Source organism: Aptenodytes forsteri, unplaced genomic scaffold (assembly GCF_000699145.1).
Source record: "Aptenodytes forsteri isolate BGI_AS27 unplaced genomic scaffold, ASM69914v1 Scaffold153, whole genome shotgun sequence".
NCBI lineage: Eukaryota > Metazoa > Chordata > Aves > Sphenisciformes > Spheniscidae > Aptenodytes > Aptenodytes forsteri.
This window is the reverse complement of record NW_008796178.1, coordinates 347032-361222: the sequence shown is the minus strand read 5'-3', so window position 1 is coordinate 361222 and position 14191 is coordinate 347032. Positions and strand designations below refer to the sequence as shown.

Sequence of the window (14191 nt, the reverse complement as noted above, 5' to 3'; positions counted from 1 at the left end):
GTATTTTCAAGAACTTCTTAAAAGAAGAGTAACCCTTGGCAGCTATAATGAAGTCTGTATTTCAGGAGCGATTTGAGTCCATATTATATTACTTAAATAGGAAATAGTTCATTCTTCATCCGACCAAGCTGTCGGAAAAGAGGGGGGTCTGACTTCTGTATGCAAAGTCTTGATTAAAGTTAACCATCCACTGTGACGGGCAGTCACAGGAATTTATTTAACGTATGTTTCTGTTAAGAGAACTTATCTGGGAGAACTTGCAATTTAAATAACAGTTGCTTTCAACATGTCTGTACTTATAATTTTTAACACTACTAGGTTGGAGGTATTCCTTCATGACACTCCAAAGAGATTGTTTATTAACTTTCCTAAAAATACCTCTTAATTATTCAACAGGTTCATGAACCACCCAGCTCCAGCAAACAGCCGCTACAAACCCACTTGCTATGAACATGCTGCTAACTGTTACACACATGCAGTAAGTAGTACATTTCCTGTTTTTTTTTTTTTTTTTTAAAACCAGATGTTTTGGTAAATTTTTGTGGGTTTGGATGGCTAAATGCTTACCTTTGCCCAAGTGTATTCATATTTACAACCTCTCTGGTTTTGTTATATAAGCTTCAGCTATAACAGTCCAGAAAATGTAATGTTAATTAGATGGCTGGTAATCACTAGTCCTTGTTCGGAATCTCTAGGACCTCCAGGTGCTTCATAAGATTCCTTCTCACCAAAGTAAGTTACATGTCTTTAGAGGTTTTTCCTCTGTCCCAGTCGAAGGGTGACTATGGTAAAGTGAATATAGGTCTATACTAGTTAGTATTGCAAGGCAGATTTCCCAGTACCGTGCTCATACGGTATTGTGCAAATTGTGTACTGGAAGTATACGAAAGATTTATTCACGTTAGAAGTGGAAGGCTTCATAAGACTGTGGGTATTAGCCAGAAGAGCTAGAACGGCTTAGTTCTGATACTTCCTATCTATGAATTGATTCTTCAAGAAACCTCCTATTTTGAAAGAGGCACTAATAATGCTGACAGCCCTACTAAAAATCCTAGTCTGTCCTTATTTTCATGATGTATAGACCCATACTAGATTTGAATATACGACATACACAAAATAATGAAAACAGTCCTTTTTTTTTTTTTTTTTTTTAATTGGGAAGTTTAATTTGCTGTCTGGCACTTTGAAAAGGACTTAAAAATGTGTGTGTTTGTTTTTTAAGATAGCATTTGCCCTTTTATAAAAACAGCTTGTGCTTCTCCTCAATCCCTTGTTTAACTCCAAACATCTGAAGTATGTTTGACTTTGTCCTCAGTCTCTTGTCTGAGCGAGCTATAGATATGGATGCTCAAAGTAGTGCATGGGACTCTTCCGTTCTAGAAAGAGCTCTGTTCTTCAAGATCCTTCGTGTGTGTTTTACAGATAACCGGCACGCAGCTCTGTGTTGCTGGTAAAAACAATCACCTTGGTTTACGTATAGAAAAGCTAACTGAAGCTTACATGTTTTTAAGCCAAGGGTCTCATGTACAGCGTTATGTAAATATATGCTTATTTGTCTAGAGAATGAAGCAACATTCTGTTAGTTAGCACAAATATGTAGTTTATCTCATAATCCTTGTACAACTCTTGTTTACTCTGGCCAAGAAGTTAGATTTCAAAATATCTGGCAGAAGTTGCTGTACTCCTTAGCAATTCTAGCCTTCATCTGGTTGAAAAACAGGCATGTCTTATTCCTGCCTGTTAGCAGTAGGTTACAGCCGAGATGTCACATCAGTATTTTCTGGTACGTTACAGTTTCTGGTGAAGCTGTCTAATTACTTTCTGAACAGCCAATCTATGTGCTGAAGCCTACCATGAACTGTTTACAGCCGAGATGTCACATCAGTATTTTCTGGTACGTTACAGTTTCTGGTGAAGCTGTCTAATTACTTCCCCCCCAGCCAATCTATGTGCTGAAGCCTACCATGAACTGTTAGCAGCTTGGGGATATGCAACGTTAACATACTCTTCGGAAGAAAATAAAGTGTAGTGCAAAAGAGGGGTTGTTACTCCTTAAATAAAATTGTATGCAATAAATAACTTTTAATCAAAATTTAAAGCCTTGAAATAGGAATCTAATCTGGGGAAGCACAGTGGATTATACAGAAAAAGCTGGGGGGGATGCTTGCTTCTCCTCTGTGTTAGACTGTTTTACCAAATGTTAGAAGGTCAAGTGGTTGAGTCTTTGCTGCTAGATTACAGGCTGAGTTTTCAATTAGACGGTGATGTAATTTCTACAAAACAGAGTTTAGCAATGGTTCTCCGTATATTTTTTCAAAGCTTTCATAATTCAGGAAGTAGTCAACTTATATTTTACGAGCGTGGCTGCACTACTCAGTAGGTATCCCGTCTGTTTTTTTGACTTAAAAATACACAGTAGTCAGTTTAGGCAGTTGCTTCAGAAAAACCCCAGAACAATTAATAAATGGGGATACAGAATCCCATGCATAGCTTCTTGTTACAATACTTAAAAGCTAACTTTGTGTAGCATAGTAAGGTATCTTCAAATTTCTAACTAGTAAGGCCATTTAAAATGTCTTGATTTCTTTTTTTTTAAGATTTAAATGAAGCACTGACTTCTCTTTAGACACTGAGAGACAGGAAGGGCAGCTAAGCAGTTGAATACAGAGACAGAAAAGACTGCGCTCTGTGTTTAGAAGAACAGGAAGGAAACAGTGTATGAGAGAGGCAGGAGTCGTAAGAATTTGAGTTGTAAGGTAAGCTAAATCTAAGGGTGGGATGGCTCTTTCATCGTGAAACTTTGTAGTTTACTAAGGTTTATCAGAAAGGGTGGGATGGCTCTTTCATCGTGAAAGTTTGTAGTTTACTAAGGTTTATCAGACAAAAGATATGCCCTGTTGTATTAAAACCTCAGAATTTAGGCATGGCTTGCTTTATACTGCTCTAAAAGTTTCTTCCAACTGCCTTAAAAGGAGGAACTATTCTTAAAATAAGTTACAGTCTCTTTATTCCAGTCTTGGGTTGTGCAGCGCATGGAAAAAAGAAGAAAGAAGTATAAATATTTCAAAAATGAGGCTTGGAGCATTTACCAGGCCATTTGAGCGTGGAAGAAGGTGTCATGAACATTTCAGAAGGGCTCTTACGATGAAAACGTTTCCGTTCTACCCAACTGATACTAGCGGTTTCTCTGCTCTCTGTGTATTGCGCAACCCAAGTTGCCAGCAGGCTTCCCGCTCCACGGTGCTTGTCTCCTTATTTGAGGAGAGAAAACTTTCGGGTAGGGAGACGCTGTACCTGGCTTCAGGGCTACACCCCTGGAGCAGGCCGCCTGAGAGGACACAGTCCTTCATGGTTCCCTTGAAGTGCCACAGGTGAATTTGGCTGCTTTGTTGATCTTCCCGTTGCCTCCCTTTCCAAAGAGGAGGTGTAGGGACCATCTTTGTGCTGTTAGTGTTTCCCTCTAAACAAAAGGCAGATGAGGTCGCAACAATAACACCGTGGCTTGTGCATCCAAGGTCACTGGTGCTGACTACGTGACGTGCAGAGCCTCGTGTGGAAAGAAAATAACTTAATTTGGTGTGAATGTTATATACAAAAGCAAAGTTTTAAACAGATTTTTAAACCTCTCTATGGGAGAGACTGTCTACAGAAATACGGAAAGAATACAGATAAAATACTGACTGACGTACCAGTATTGTAGGCAACCCCAAATAGATGGAAGGTACCAGATACTTTGCTCTAAGTTAGTAACCAGAGAGTTTAATTTCCCTGAAGTATGCCTGATCAGGTTTACAACTTACTGTTTCAGCATTTTCCTTTGTGTCTTCAGCCTTTTTGCAGTGGCTGCTATTTGTGACAGTAGGGGCTGTGGTAGTTGGTTTCCCAAAATACATCACGTGGGGATTGTACCCAAGTCTCCTCTTAAAGATTCCCGCCTATAGCTGTAAATAAATAAATACATTTTAGTCCTTTGTCTGTCTTCTTATTGGAAAGGGGTTTGTAACTTCATGCTCTCAATTTGTTCTGTCATTTCTCTAGAAAACTTCGTGAAACTGTTGCCTACTCTCTTGTTCTGTAAATCTCTCTACCAGCCCCATTTCTGATTTAGCAAGTATTAATGAAGGTGCTAAAACTAGTAAATTGGAGCATCACAGTTCTGGTTTTGTTCATAGTACATTAAATCAGTGGGTTTGACGATACTCATTTGGAAGAGTTGCACTTCATGATGAAATAAGCAAAGCTTTGTGTGACTTGTAGCTAGTTTTATTACTAGGAATGTTGGCAACTTAGAAATGCTGTGTCATTGCTGTAAAATGACACAGCGCAATCACAGTCATTCTATTAGTTCTGATTCTTTGACTACTTTTTTGGTAAATACCCCTTCTTTTAAAGGACTGATTGATTGCTTCTCCATTCTGAAGATTAAAATGCAGTTCTTGCACTAGAGATTTTTTTTTCAAATGAACATGGGAAAATCCGTCTTGTTTTGTTGACTGGAGTGCTAGATTTCTTTTTTAAGATGGATGTTAGATATAATGAAGTCCATTGTATCATACGTTATCTGGTACGGCATTAGTATCTAAAGAACTTTTATCCAGTTGGCTGGAACAGCAGGGTATCACTTCTGGATTTTGTCTTTAATCTAGCTATTTTTGGTCAGAAAAAGAGTAATAAAACATCTCTTGTTTAGTCTAACTGTTCCCATGATGCATATCAGGCACAGAGGGAAAGTGTTTCCAAATAGAATACTTAGAAAAAAAACAATAAATCCTTCTCATGTTAGTATAGTGCTGTTCCCTGTGAGAAGTAGAATCGTTCTTCAGAGCCAGGACAAGGCAGAAAAGAGATTAATTCAGCTCTTCATCCATGTACTCATTTGTAGCTGTATTCTTCATTCTGAAGGTGCAAAGAAAGAGGTGATAAGAGAATTGCTTATTTGTTTTAACCCTATAACTTTATATACAATAATTACTGGAAAAAGTGATTGGCAGCAAACTCTGTGTTGGCCCATTTGAGCATGACACATCATAGCTTAACTTGTGAAGTATTTATTTTAGTAGACTAGTGAAAAGCTGGGGTATCTGTGCAAGAAAGGCAAGCTGTTCTGTGTAATGTCTAAATCTAGTTTCCAGAGAGGTCTTCCTTACTATAAAATGGTCTCAATCAGAGCTCCAGGCAGAATCTTGGACCAGCTCAAACCCAGGCTTTTAGTAAGGAATTAGTAGGGATTTGCTATTTTACCTAGTTACTTGTGTTCATGGCACTTGTGGGTACGTAATCTCTCCGAAACCTTTTAGTTCTCTGCCAAGTATAGTCAAAACTGAAATTTGCATCAGAAATTGGGGAGGAAGATGATGAACGTGGATACAGCATGACTGCACAGCTTAAAGAAACACAGCTAAAAAAATTATTTCTGGAGCTTGGCATCTTCTCCTGCAAAAACTAAATGAAACAACTGCCGCATCTAATCAGTTCCTTGCTGTCTCGAGGGCTTCAGCCACACTTTAAACTGTATGCCATATGTGGAAAACAGGAGGGCCTAATCTCCTGAGGAGTGAAACACTTTAACCTTTCTTGAATTTGGGGGATATCCAGGATATGTATATGGAAATTTATGGTTTGTGATAAACAAGAGGCCAGACTGGCAGACTATTTTTGGCCCTAAAGTGCATGAGGTCAACTTCCATAGTCTCGTTACAAAAGTCGGAAAGTGTGTTCACCTCTGGTCCAAATGCTGTGGATATAGGAATGCCATACTTCTCATTTCCATGGCTCTACAGCTTTTGGCATAAATGTACTAAGTTTTGCAAGAAGGAAGAAAATATAATGGTAATGAAGCTACAGTTGATGTACTTCAAAAGCCAGAAGTAAAAGCCACATTTTTTTGTTTTTTGTTTCTTTTTTTTTTTTTTTTAACTCTCTGGATTAATCAACTACTTTCCAGATTCAGTGGGTATACTCTGCATCTTCTGCACTGTAGCTGTGGTCAGAGCCTCAATTTCTTCTAGTCTGTACGCAGATAAAGGACAAAGACAGTGCAGGCTGGACCAGAACTTTGCACTCTAAGCTATCAAACCTGTAATGCAAAGCAGAGTTGCCAGATTTGTTTAAACATTACTTGTTCCTAGCTTTATTGTTTAGCATGTGAGACTTGGGTTAAACTACAAAGTATTTAACTTATGAAGCTTGCTTACAATTCAAGTGAACAAATTAACATCTTAAGACACACCTAGGGTCTGGAAGGGAACTTGTGCGGCCTTTTTAACTTAGAAGGCTGACAAAGATACGCCTTCCTAGTGGAAGGAGGCTGGTAGAAATGTCTCAGCCAGCAGGTTCTTTTCTTTAAATACTTGTTGGACATGCTTTTTTGGCCCCCCCCCTGTTTTTTTCTGAATGAGACAAAGGTACATGATGTAATTTATTCTGGAAAGGAGTGTAGTTTTAAATGTATATGAAGCCCACTTCTTAGATACCTCATGTGAGCATGCTAATTCCATCATGATGTTCCAACAGTGGTTGTTTTGGAAGACCTGAATTAAAGCTGCTTGAGAGGGAGGTGGTAAGGAAGACAGACTTGGATACGCTGCATTAAAAGAACATCAGCTTTATGCATTAAGAATCTACTCATAAAAGAAGCTTGCAGCTAATTTATTTACGATATCTAAAATCCAAGTTCTGCAAAGCCTTTGCTTAATTCTCGTCTTCTACTTAACTGCATACTTCTGCAGTTATGCTTTATTCTGCAAAATGCTTTACTTTTTCATTTGGGATTTAAGTTTATTTTGTTTTGTTTGTTTATTTGGGATTTAAGTTTTATTTTGATCTTTCCTGTGCTCTGCCTCTATGCACAAGAGGTGGTTTGGATCCAAGCCTAGGGTAAGATCAAAACTTTTTTAAAACACAAAGCAGAATGTGAAAATAAAAACACTACTAAGACTTAGCAAATTCTTTTGTTTGGCTGATTGTGTGTCATGGCTAGAGGAGCTAGTAACCTAGCCTAATACCATGTGAGGAGAAATTTAGCCCAAACGGATATAACCTAAATGTCTGAGACGTTGTCGAAGTTTTGACGGTTGTGTGTCAACATACACCTAAATGAAAAACTTGCTCCTGTTAGGAGCATGTCGTACATATGGTCTTATATGGCATACTGCAGTGTTATCTGCCCTGCTGTTGCTGTACTGTGGGAGGTACTTCGTTGGCTGCGATTAAAGACTTAACAATGGCCTTTTGTTTTCTTAGTTCCTCATTGTTCCTGCGATTGTGGGCAGTGCCCTTCTCCACCGGCTTTCTGATGACCGATGGGAAAAGATAACAGCATGGATGTATGGCATGGGGCTCTGTGCGCTCTTCATCGTCTCCACAGTGTTTCATATTGTTTCTTGGAAAAAGAGTCACTTAAGGTATCGCTATAAGATGTATAAGATGTTTTATTTTCATGTTCTGTGATGATTCTCTGTTGTGTTTCTCAGTTAAAAACATGATTTTACAGAAGTCTGGAGTGGTACCTTGTACTGAATCATGAAAAAACACCTTTGATTCTGTTGAAATAGCGAGCCAAGCTCATACACAAACAAACTTTAATGTCTGCTGCTTTTTCGCAAGGAAAACACGTGTATTTCTAGGCCGTAGTGGCTCTTAATCCAGAAGTTGAATGGGAAAAACCTAATCTAAGTGCATGGTGGATATAATTCCATTGCAGAAATGAGAATGCTGTCTGGGACTATGGCACGCTCAAATACTTTGACGAACACAGAGCTTGCCAAGAGAATTATAATACAATACACAGTTAACTAGCAGAAAGCCTCCTTGGGAGCAAGGCAGCAATAGCAAAACTAAGATGTGATTTTTTTATTTATGTATTTTTTAGTTGTTGTTTTTTCCCCCCATTATGACCTCTGTATAATTCTGGGCCATAAATTGGATTTAACCAGTAGTCACTAAATAGTAACAGTTTCTGGATTAGGCGGAGTTGATGTGACAACTTTCTGCCTCCTTGCCAAAGAGCAGGATGCATGATGGGGTGGAGACGGGGAGAGGAATGGAGGAGTGCTCACCTCCTACGTGTCTCGCTGATGACCTCCTGAAGTTGAAGTCAGCTGAACAGTCTTCCAAACGGTTGTAAGAGGTTATGGAGCTGATGGTATTTCCCCCAAAGTAATTCTAAAGTGTGTGAGGAGACTGAGATGATACAAAAGTCTTTCCAAAATCTGTCTTGGTGACTTGTTCTCTCTCTTACTAGGACGATGGAGCATTGCTTTCACATGTGTGACAGAATGATGATCTATGTCTTTATTGCGGCGTCATATGCACCATGGTAAGAAATCTGAAACGCAGCTTCAGGATTAAAGCTTTTTCCATTGTGAATGGTTTATCTTTGCGGCTTTCTAAAATCTGTAGGAATCTTCTTAGATGCAATTGACCACATTCTGCATTGTGAAATGCAACATAATATAATCTCCTGGGATTTGCTGAACAGGAAGTAATACTAGAAAACAGTAGAAAGCAATTTATTCATGTTCCACATACCCCAGTTTATGCTTCCCTCACATCAATGCAAACACACCTTCTGCTTCTCTATGTATAGAATGTCCAAGTATCTTCTCCCCCATCATGCCTAAGTTAGAGCTCTGAGTACTTATTTATTTTTATCAAGTTCTACTACTCGTGTGTCAGTATGGTCCATTCATTCATCACTTTGGTCTCTTGAAATCTTTGTACCTCCAGGTTAAATCTACGTGAGCTTGGACCTCTGGCATCTCACATGCGTTGGTTTATCTGGCTGATGGCTGCTGGAGGAACCATTTATGTATTTCTCTACCATGAAAAGTAGGAATTATTCTTTGCATTTAACCTTAAACTGAAATTAAAAGGTGGGGGCTTTCTTGCTTTCTGAGTGTTCCTATCCAGCCTTTCACACACTGAAATACGAGCTTTGAAACAGTGGAAATATGTGATGAGAATGATGCAAATTTACATCTTGTCAGAAAATAATTGTAGTCACCTTGTCATAACATGTCTTTAGGCTATATTGCTGTCTTCTCTTAAAGGGGTGGGAGGGAAGTATCCACTTTTAAAACTTTAACTTTTGCTACAAGAAAGCAGGGGTGAGAGTGGGTAGGGTAAGAAACCGGTTGAAACGATGGCTTTCTTACGCCCCTAATTTATGTAGCACTGTGTATAGATTATATTGCAGCATTATATTGTTTATATATACTGATGCATATTGACTCCTGCTACCTTCTTGTTTTTGTTTTGAGATGTGAGTCCTTGAGTTTCAGATCTGAAGTCTTGAGCCTGCTTTCATTACTTATCCTCAGGGAGCAAGACCCATCTCTTTTGTTTTGGAGATGAGCTACTGAGGTTCTTGTCAAATAAGAAAATACAAGTTGTCTCAATGTTTTATTCTCACTAGTACTTAATGCAAGTGAATGCATCTAGGCAGTATTTAGAGAAGAAGGTAGTGCCTGCAACTGTACAATGCAGAGATAAATACTAGCTTTATTCTTGTCATAAAACAATGGTTATCTATCTACATAGAAAGCTTTTTGACTAGTTTAATGGACCCATGCTAACATAAAATTTAAAGCATTTTTTTTTACTGTTGAAGGAAATGTTCATCCTCTTGTACACCTCCTTAAATGACTCAAATCGTTCCTTTTTAGGTATAAGATTGTTGAACTTTTTTTCTATTTAGCGATGGGATTTTCTCCTGCTCTGGTAGTGACGTCCATGGTAAGGAATGTAACTATTAACATTACAAACACGCAAGCTTTCCTTTTATAACTAGCTTAAGTTCTAGTGCAGCTCTCTTTCTTCTGAAAAGATGTTAACTTTAGTCCACGATAATTGTAAATGTTCTCTGCAGAAGAGCCAAATATAGTCAGTTATATTGTGGGTTTATAGTTTACATTCAACAGAACAAGGTAGCATTTCAATGAATCTGGGCTGCAGGGTCTAGACAAAAAGAGCTTAGGCTCCGAACTTCACTTCTGAAAGACCCTCACTTCTGAAAGGATATTGGATGTAACAATTCAATTACTTCCATTTTAGTAAAAACGATAAAGATGTCAAGTACCTTAGCCTGTCAAGGAATGTTTCTAGATTTTACTATTTATGAACTTACTTAATGCCCGCTTACAAATTAGGAAAGAAGCTTTTTCTTTAGGAAAGTGGAATGGACTTCTGATAACGTTGTCCTTTTTCTTGGTGTATGTCAGAGCTCTCTGGAAAATCTAATCAATTGATTCTGTGGTCTGGACCAAGATGGAGGAAGTAAATTGATTCTTGCCCCTTTCAAAATTACTTAGGGGCAACAAAGCTGGAAGATTTTGTCTCTTACTGGAGGCTTCTTTTTATCAGTGAAGCAGGGAAAAATTCAAAAGTTGAGAAGTCGTTGAACTGTATCAAACTGATGCACGGTATCTGGGATACTTGATCTCTCAGCAGTTGGCCTTTTTTTTTTTTTTTAAAAAAAAAAAAGAAAAGGTTTCTTGGTGCATCTCTAAAGCATCCTACGCCATCTTGTCCACCTCAAAACTTTGACTATTTATTTATAGTTACACATTTTAAATAACTTTGAATAACCCTCTCTGCTGCTAATATAAATCTGACACCTCTACAAGGCAATGCCAGTCACAGTACTTAACTGTTCCACATGAATGCTGTGCTATACCAAAACCGTGCTGGATGCTTCATCCAACTAGTAGGAGTTGTGTTAAATTCACTCTTACGCACAGTAACGTCGTTTTCTTTTTCTCCATGTTTGTCTGCTCTGCTAAGGAGCATGAAGCAAAACATCAGACTTGTCTTAATTCTTGAGTTATGCCGCTATTACTTGTATTGAGGCATATTATGTAAATGTATTATTATATATTTCACAAAGTTTGATCTAAATATTTATATACTGGCTTTCTCACTTGCCCATCTCTCATATCCAAGATGTTCTGAGTTATGACAGCCAGCTTTTTTTTGGGGGGGGGGGACATGACACTTTGTATTTTGTGCATAAAATACCCTTTCCCTCCTCTACGCCCCACCACTAATCTTTCCTTGTTAATTGACAGAGCAACACCGATGGACTTCAGGAGGTTGCATGGGGAGGCTTGATATATTGTCTGGGTGTGGTGTTCTTCAAGAGCGATGGAGTCATTCCGTTTGCCCATGCCATCTGGCACATATTTGTGGCCACAGCAGCTGCTGTTCATTACTATGCCATTTGGAAGTACCTTTACAGAAGTCCTGCAGACATAATTCGTCACTTATGATATACATATGTAAAAAAAAAAAAATTAATCTGCACTCGGCCTCTGTAACAGTATTATTTGACTTAAGGAATTTGAGGAAATTGGAAAATTGCACAGAAAAACTGCACTGACTTTGGTAGTTCTCTGAACACAATTACTGTGAACTGATGTTGTATGTGTCCTGCAATTGCCCATCAAATGGCAAGTGCTGTAAATAACCAAGATACTGTACTGCAGTACGACGAGTCCATTCCATGTTAGTAGAACTGGCTACCTGATGTTTACAAATAAAATTTTGTATTCTAGTTTAATTTTACAATTTTTAACTACGTGAATTTTTCTAAATTAGTGATTCAAATGGTGAAGTCAGTGCAATAGCGAAAATGTAACTCCCTTGATTTGACATAGGTTTCTATCACCTTTCCACTAGTCATTTATTAAACATGAATCACAGACAAATAATCTACTTCTACCACCCGTTATCTTGGTATAATATGACTTTTATAGAAACTTTTTGTGTTTTTTGTAAACTTGAAAAGTACATTTATTGAACTGAAAACACACAACTGTCATCTATGCAGTTACTCATGTTGCAAATCTTGCAAGAAATGGTTACATTCCACATACTGTACTGACAAGCAAACGTTGTACCTCTTCCAAAGGTTGTGTTACAGGTGTAATAACCACTTTTACGGACTAAAATCCAAATGTGATTCTGCTGAGTTTTAACATGATAGTATTCTGCTCATCTATAACACCACTTAAACAGCACCTTAATTTGGCTTTATCCGAGACGGAGATGAAGTGCTTTCAAAGAAGTGGTTAAGACGAGTTTCTCCTCGAGATTTCCCAACACTACTCGGTGCTGCCCGGCCAGGCAGCAGTTTGGGTGAAAGCTGACTTTCCAAAGGTTGGCAGTATTAAGGAAGGTGGACAGCTAATTATCCCCCTATCCAAACCAGAGAGTCAGTCATTTCCCCAGAAGATGTATACGCGTATCGGTGCTGTAAAACTAAGGCTTGGATTTTTCAAAGGGATTTAAATTTTAAATTGGGAAATCCTGGTCAGAGCGGCAGGTACAGAGCAATTGCTGACCACTTTGAATTCGTGGTTATTGGTTCTTCGCAAGCACAGCCTTTCGGGGAGAAGAGCTTGAAGAACTCCGTACGGTGTCACTTGCCATTCTGGGACTTACACAGAGTAAAACTGGTCTTTAATTGTATTGCTGTCTTTCTGTGCAGGAAAACCAAATGTGGTAGCAAGCCATGATTGTAGAACACGTGCATTAAATGACCAGATACAGGAGAGTCATTGTGATACTCTTTGTCCAATAATGGTATCCTGTCCCACTATATAATGAATGTCTTATATTAAGATTGACTTTATCCTTTTTCTAATTTACTCAGTTTTTCATGTCAGTATTTAAAAACAAAACCAAAACGTGTTGCCTTTTTCAGATTTTGTTCTGGATATTGCCTGTCTGCAAACAATAAGTAGCAAGATAGGGAAGTTTTTCAAGGTACCGTTTAATATTGCACCTAGATTTGCCAGTGGGTCGCATATTTTAGAATATATACATTTGTATATGGAATTTACAAGAGGGACAAACTTTAAATTCAAGGCATTGAGGAAGAATTGCTGTGCGGTGTTTGCAGGTGATTGGAGAAACGGCACCGCTACAGCAGACTAGTTAACTGCCCCAAAAGAGAACAAAAGGAACAACCGGGCAGGTAATTCCTAGTACAACAGTCTCGCACATCTGGATGCCTCAGTTTTTTAACATTGTGTCTATTTTAATATTTTCCACTTTTTTGCGAGGTCATATATTTTGTTTAAATGCAGTACTGTTAAAACCACTAAAATACACGTAAAGGTTTTCTGTAGTCAAAAGTGAAACTCTTGCTTGAATATGTTTGTTTTAATTTTAAGTTAATTTTTCATGGAATTGCTTTTTGGAGTGTTTGAAATGGTTTTTAAAAAATTTCAATTCGCCAAAAATATTTTGAATTACTGTATTCTAGTCAATATGATATTGAATGTACTAGACTAACAATAAACATTTTGTGCAATTTGGAAACCGTTGTATTCTTGCTGGTTGTTTCTTCCCCCCCCCCCGCCCCCAACCCTTATGCAGGAAGGTAAGGGACTAACACCGTTGCCGCTCTTGATGCGAGAGACCCAGAGTTGAACCTAATGACCCTCAGGCTCGCTCAGTCAGCTTGTTAAATAATCCACCCCCCCCCCCCGCCCCCAACCCTTATGCAGGAAGGTAAGGGACTAACACCGTTGCCGCTCTTGATGCGAGAGACCCAGAGTTGAACCTAATGACCCTCAGGCTCGCTCAGTCAGCTTGTTAAATAAAAATAATAGGAAAGATTACAATCCAAATTATTCAATTTGTGGTAGGGAAAAAGGTATGTTTATGTATAAATTTTGGTCAATATCGGGAACTTGCTACTTTCCCTTTTGCTGTTCTGGATCAATTTTCTTATTATATACTGGGTTTTGGTTGGGGTTTTTGGTTTGGTTTTGTTTTGGTTTTTTTTCAATTATATAACACTAAAATACATAATTTTGCTCTTATCCCTATAGGAGCATCGTTACATTAAATAAAGACAAGCTGAACTAAAAATGCATTTCTGTCTGTAAAACAAATATGTCAATTAGCCTTCCCCCCCCTCCCCGTCTAATTGCAGCTCTCCAAGCTGATTCCTCCCAGGAGTAACAACAGGGCTTTTCCCAGTAACGTTTGCTGCAGTAGCAGAGATGCGATTTCGTTGTCTTCCTGAAGCAAGTGTTTTTAAAAGCGCTTGCTTCTGTATTTTCTATGCCTCTAGGTTTTAGAAGTTCACCAAGAACGCCGAGTTTAAATGAAGCAGTGATAACATGCGGTTTGGTGACCTTTCCAGAGGGTGTCTAGGATGCAACAGGTACTTTGAATACTG

General features: G+C 38.4%; 1 protein-coding gene across 1 annotated transcript; it reads left to right on the top strand.

Annotated features, from left to right (window-relative positions):
- The first annotated feature begins 400 nt into the window (after positions 1–400).
- Positions 401–13323, top strand: MMD (monocyte to macrophage differentiation associated). The gene is made up of 6 exons (XM_019474228.1): positions 401–478; positions 7243–7403; positions 8243–8317; positions 8728–8829; positions 9666–9735; positions 11067–13323. Exons 1-6 carry the CDS (start codon positions 401–403, stop codon positions 11265–11267), a joined length of 687 nt encoding a protein of 228 aa, XP_019329773.1. The 3' UTR covers positions 11268–13323.
- Positions 13324–14191: the final 868 nt, after the last annotated feature.

Excerpts from the sequence above, each read along its gene's own strand:
- MMD (XM_019474228.1), top strand. The coding sequence starts at position 401 with ATGAACCACCCAGCTCCAGCAAACAGCCGCTACAAACCCACTTGCTAT. Across the intron at positions 7,404-8,242 it reads TGGAAAAAGAGTCACTTAAG|GACGATGGAGCATTGCTTTC; the intron begins GTATCGCTATAA and ends CTCTCTTACTAG. Across the intron at positions 8,318-8,727 it reads GCGGCGTCATATGCACCATG|GTTAAATCTACGTGAGCTTG; the intron begins GTAAGAAATCTG and ends TTGTACCTCCAG.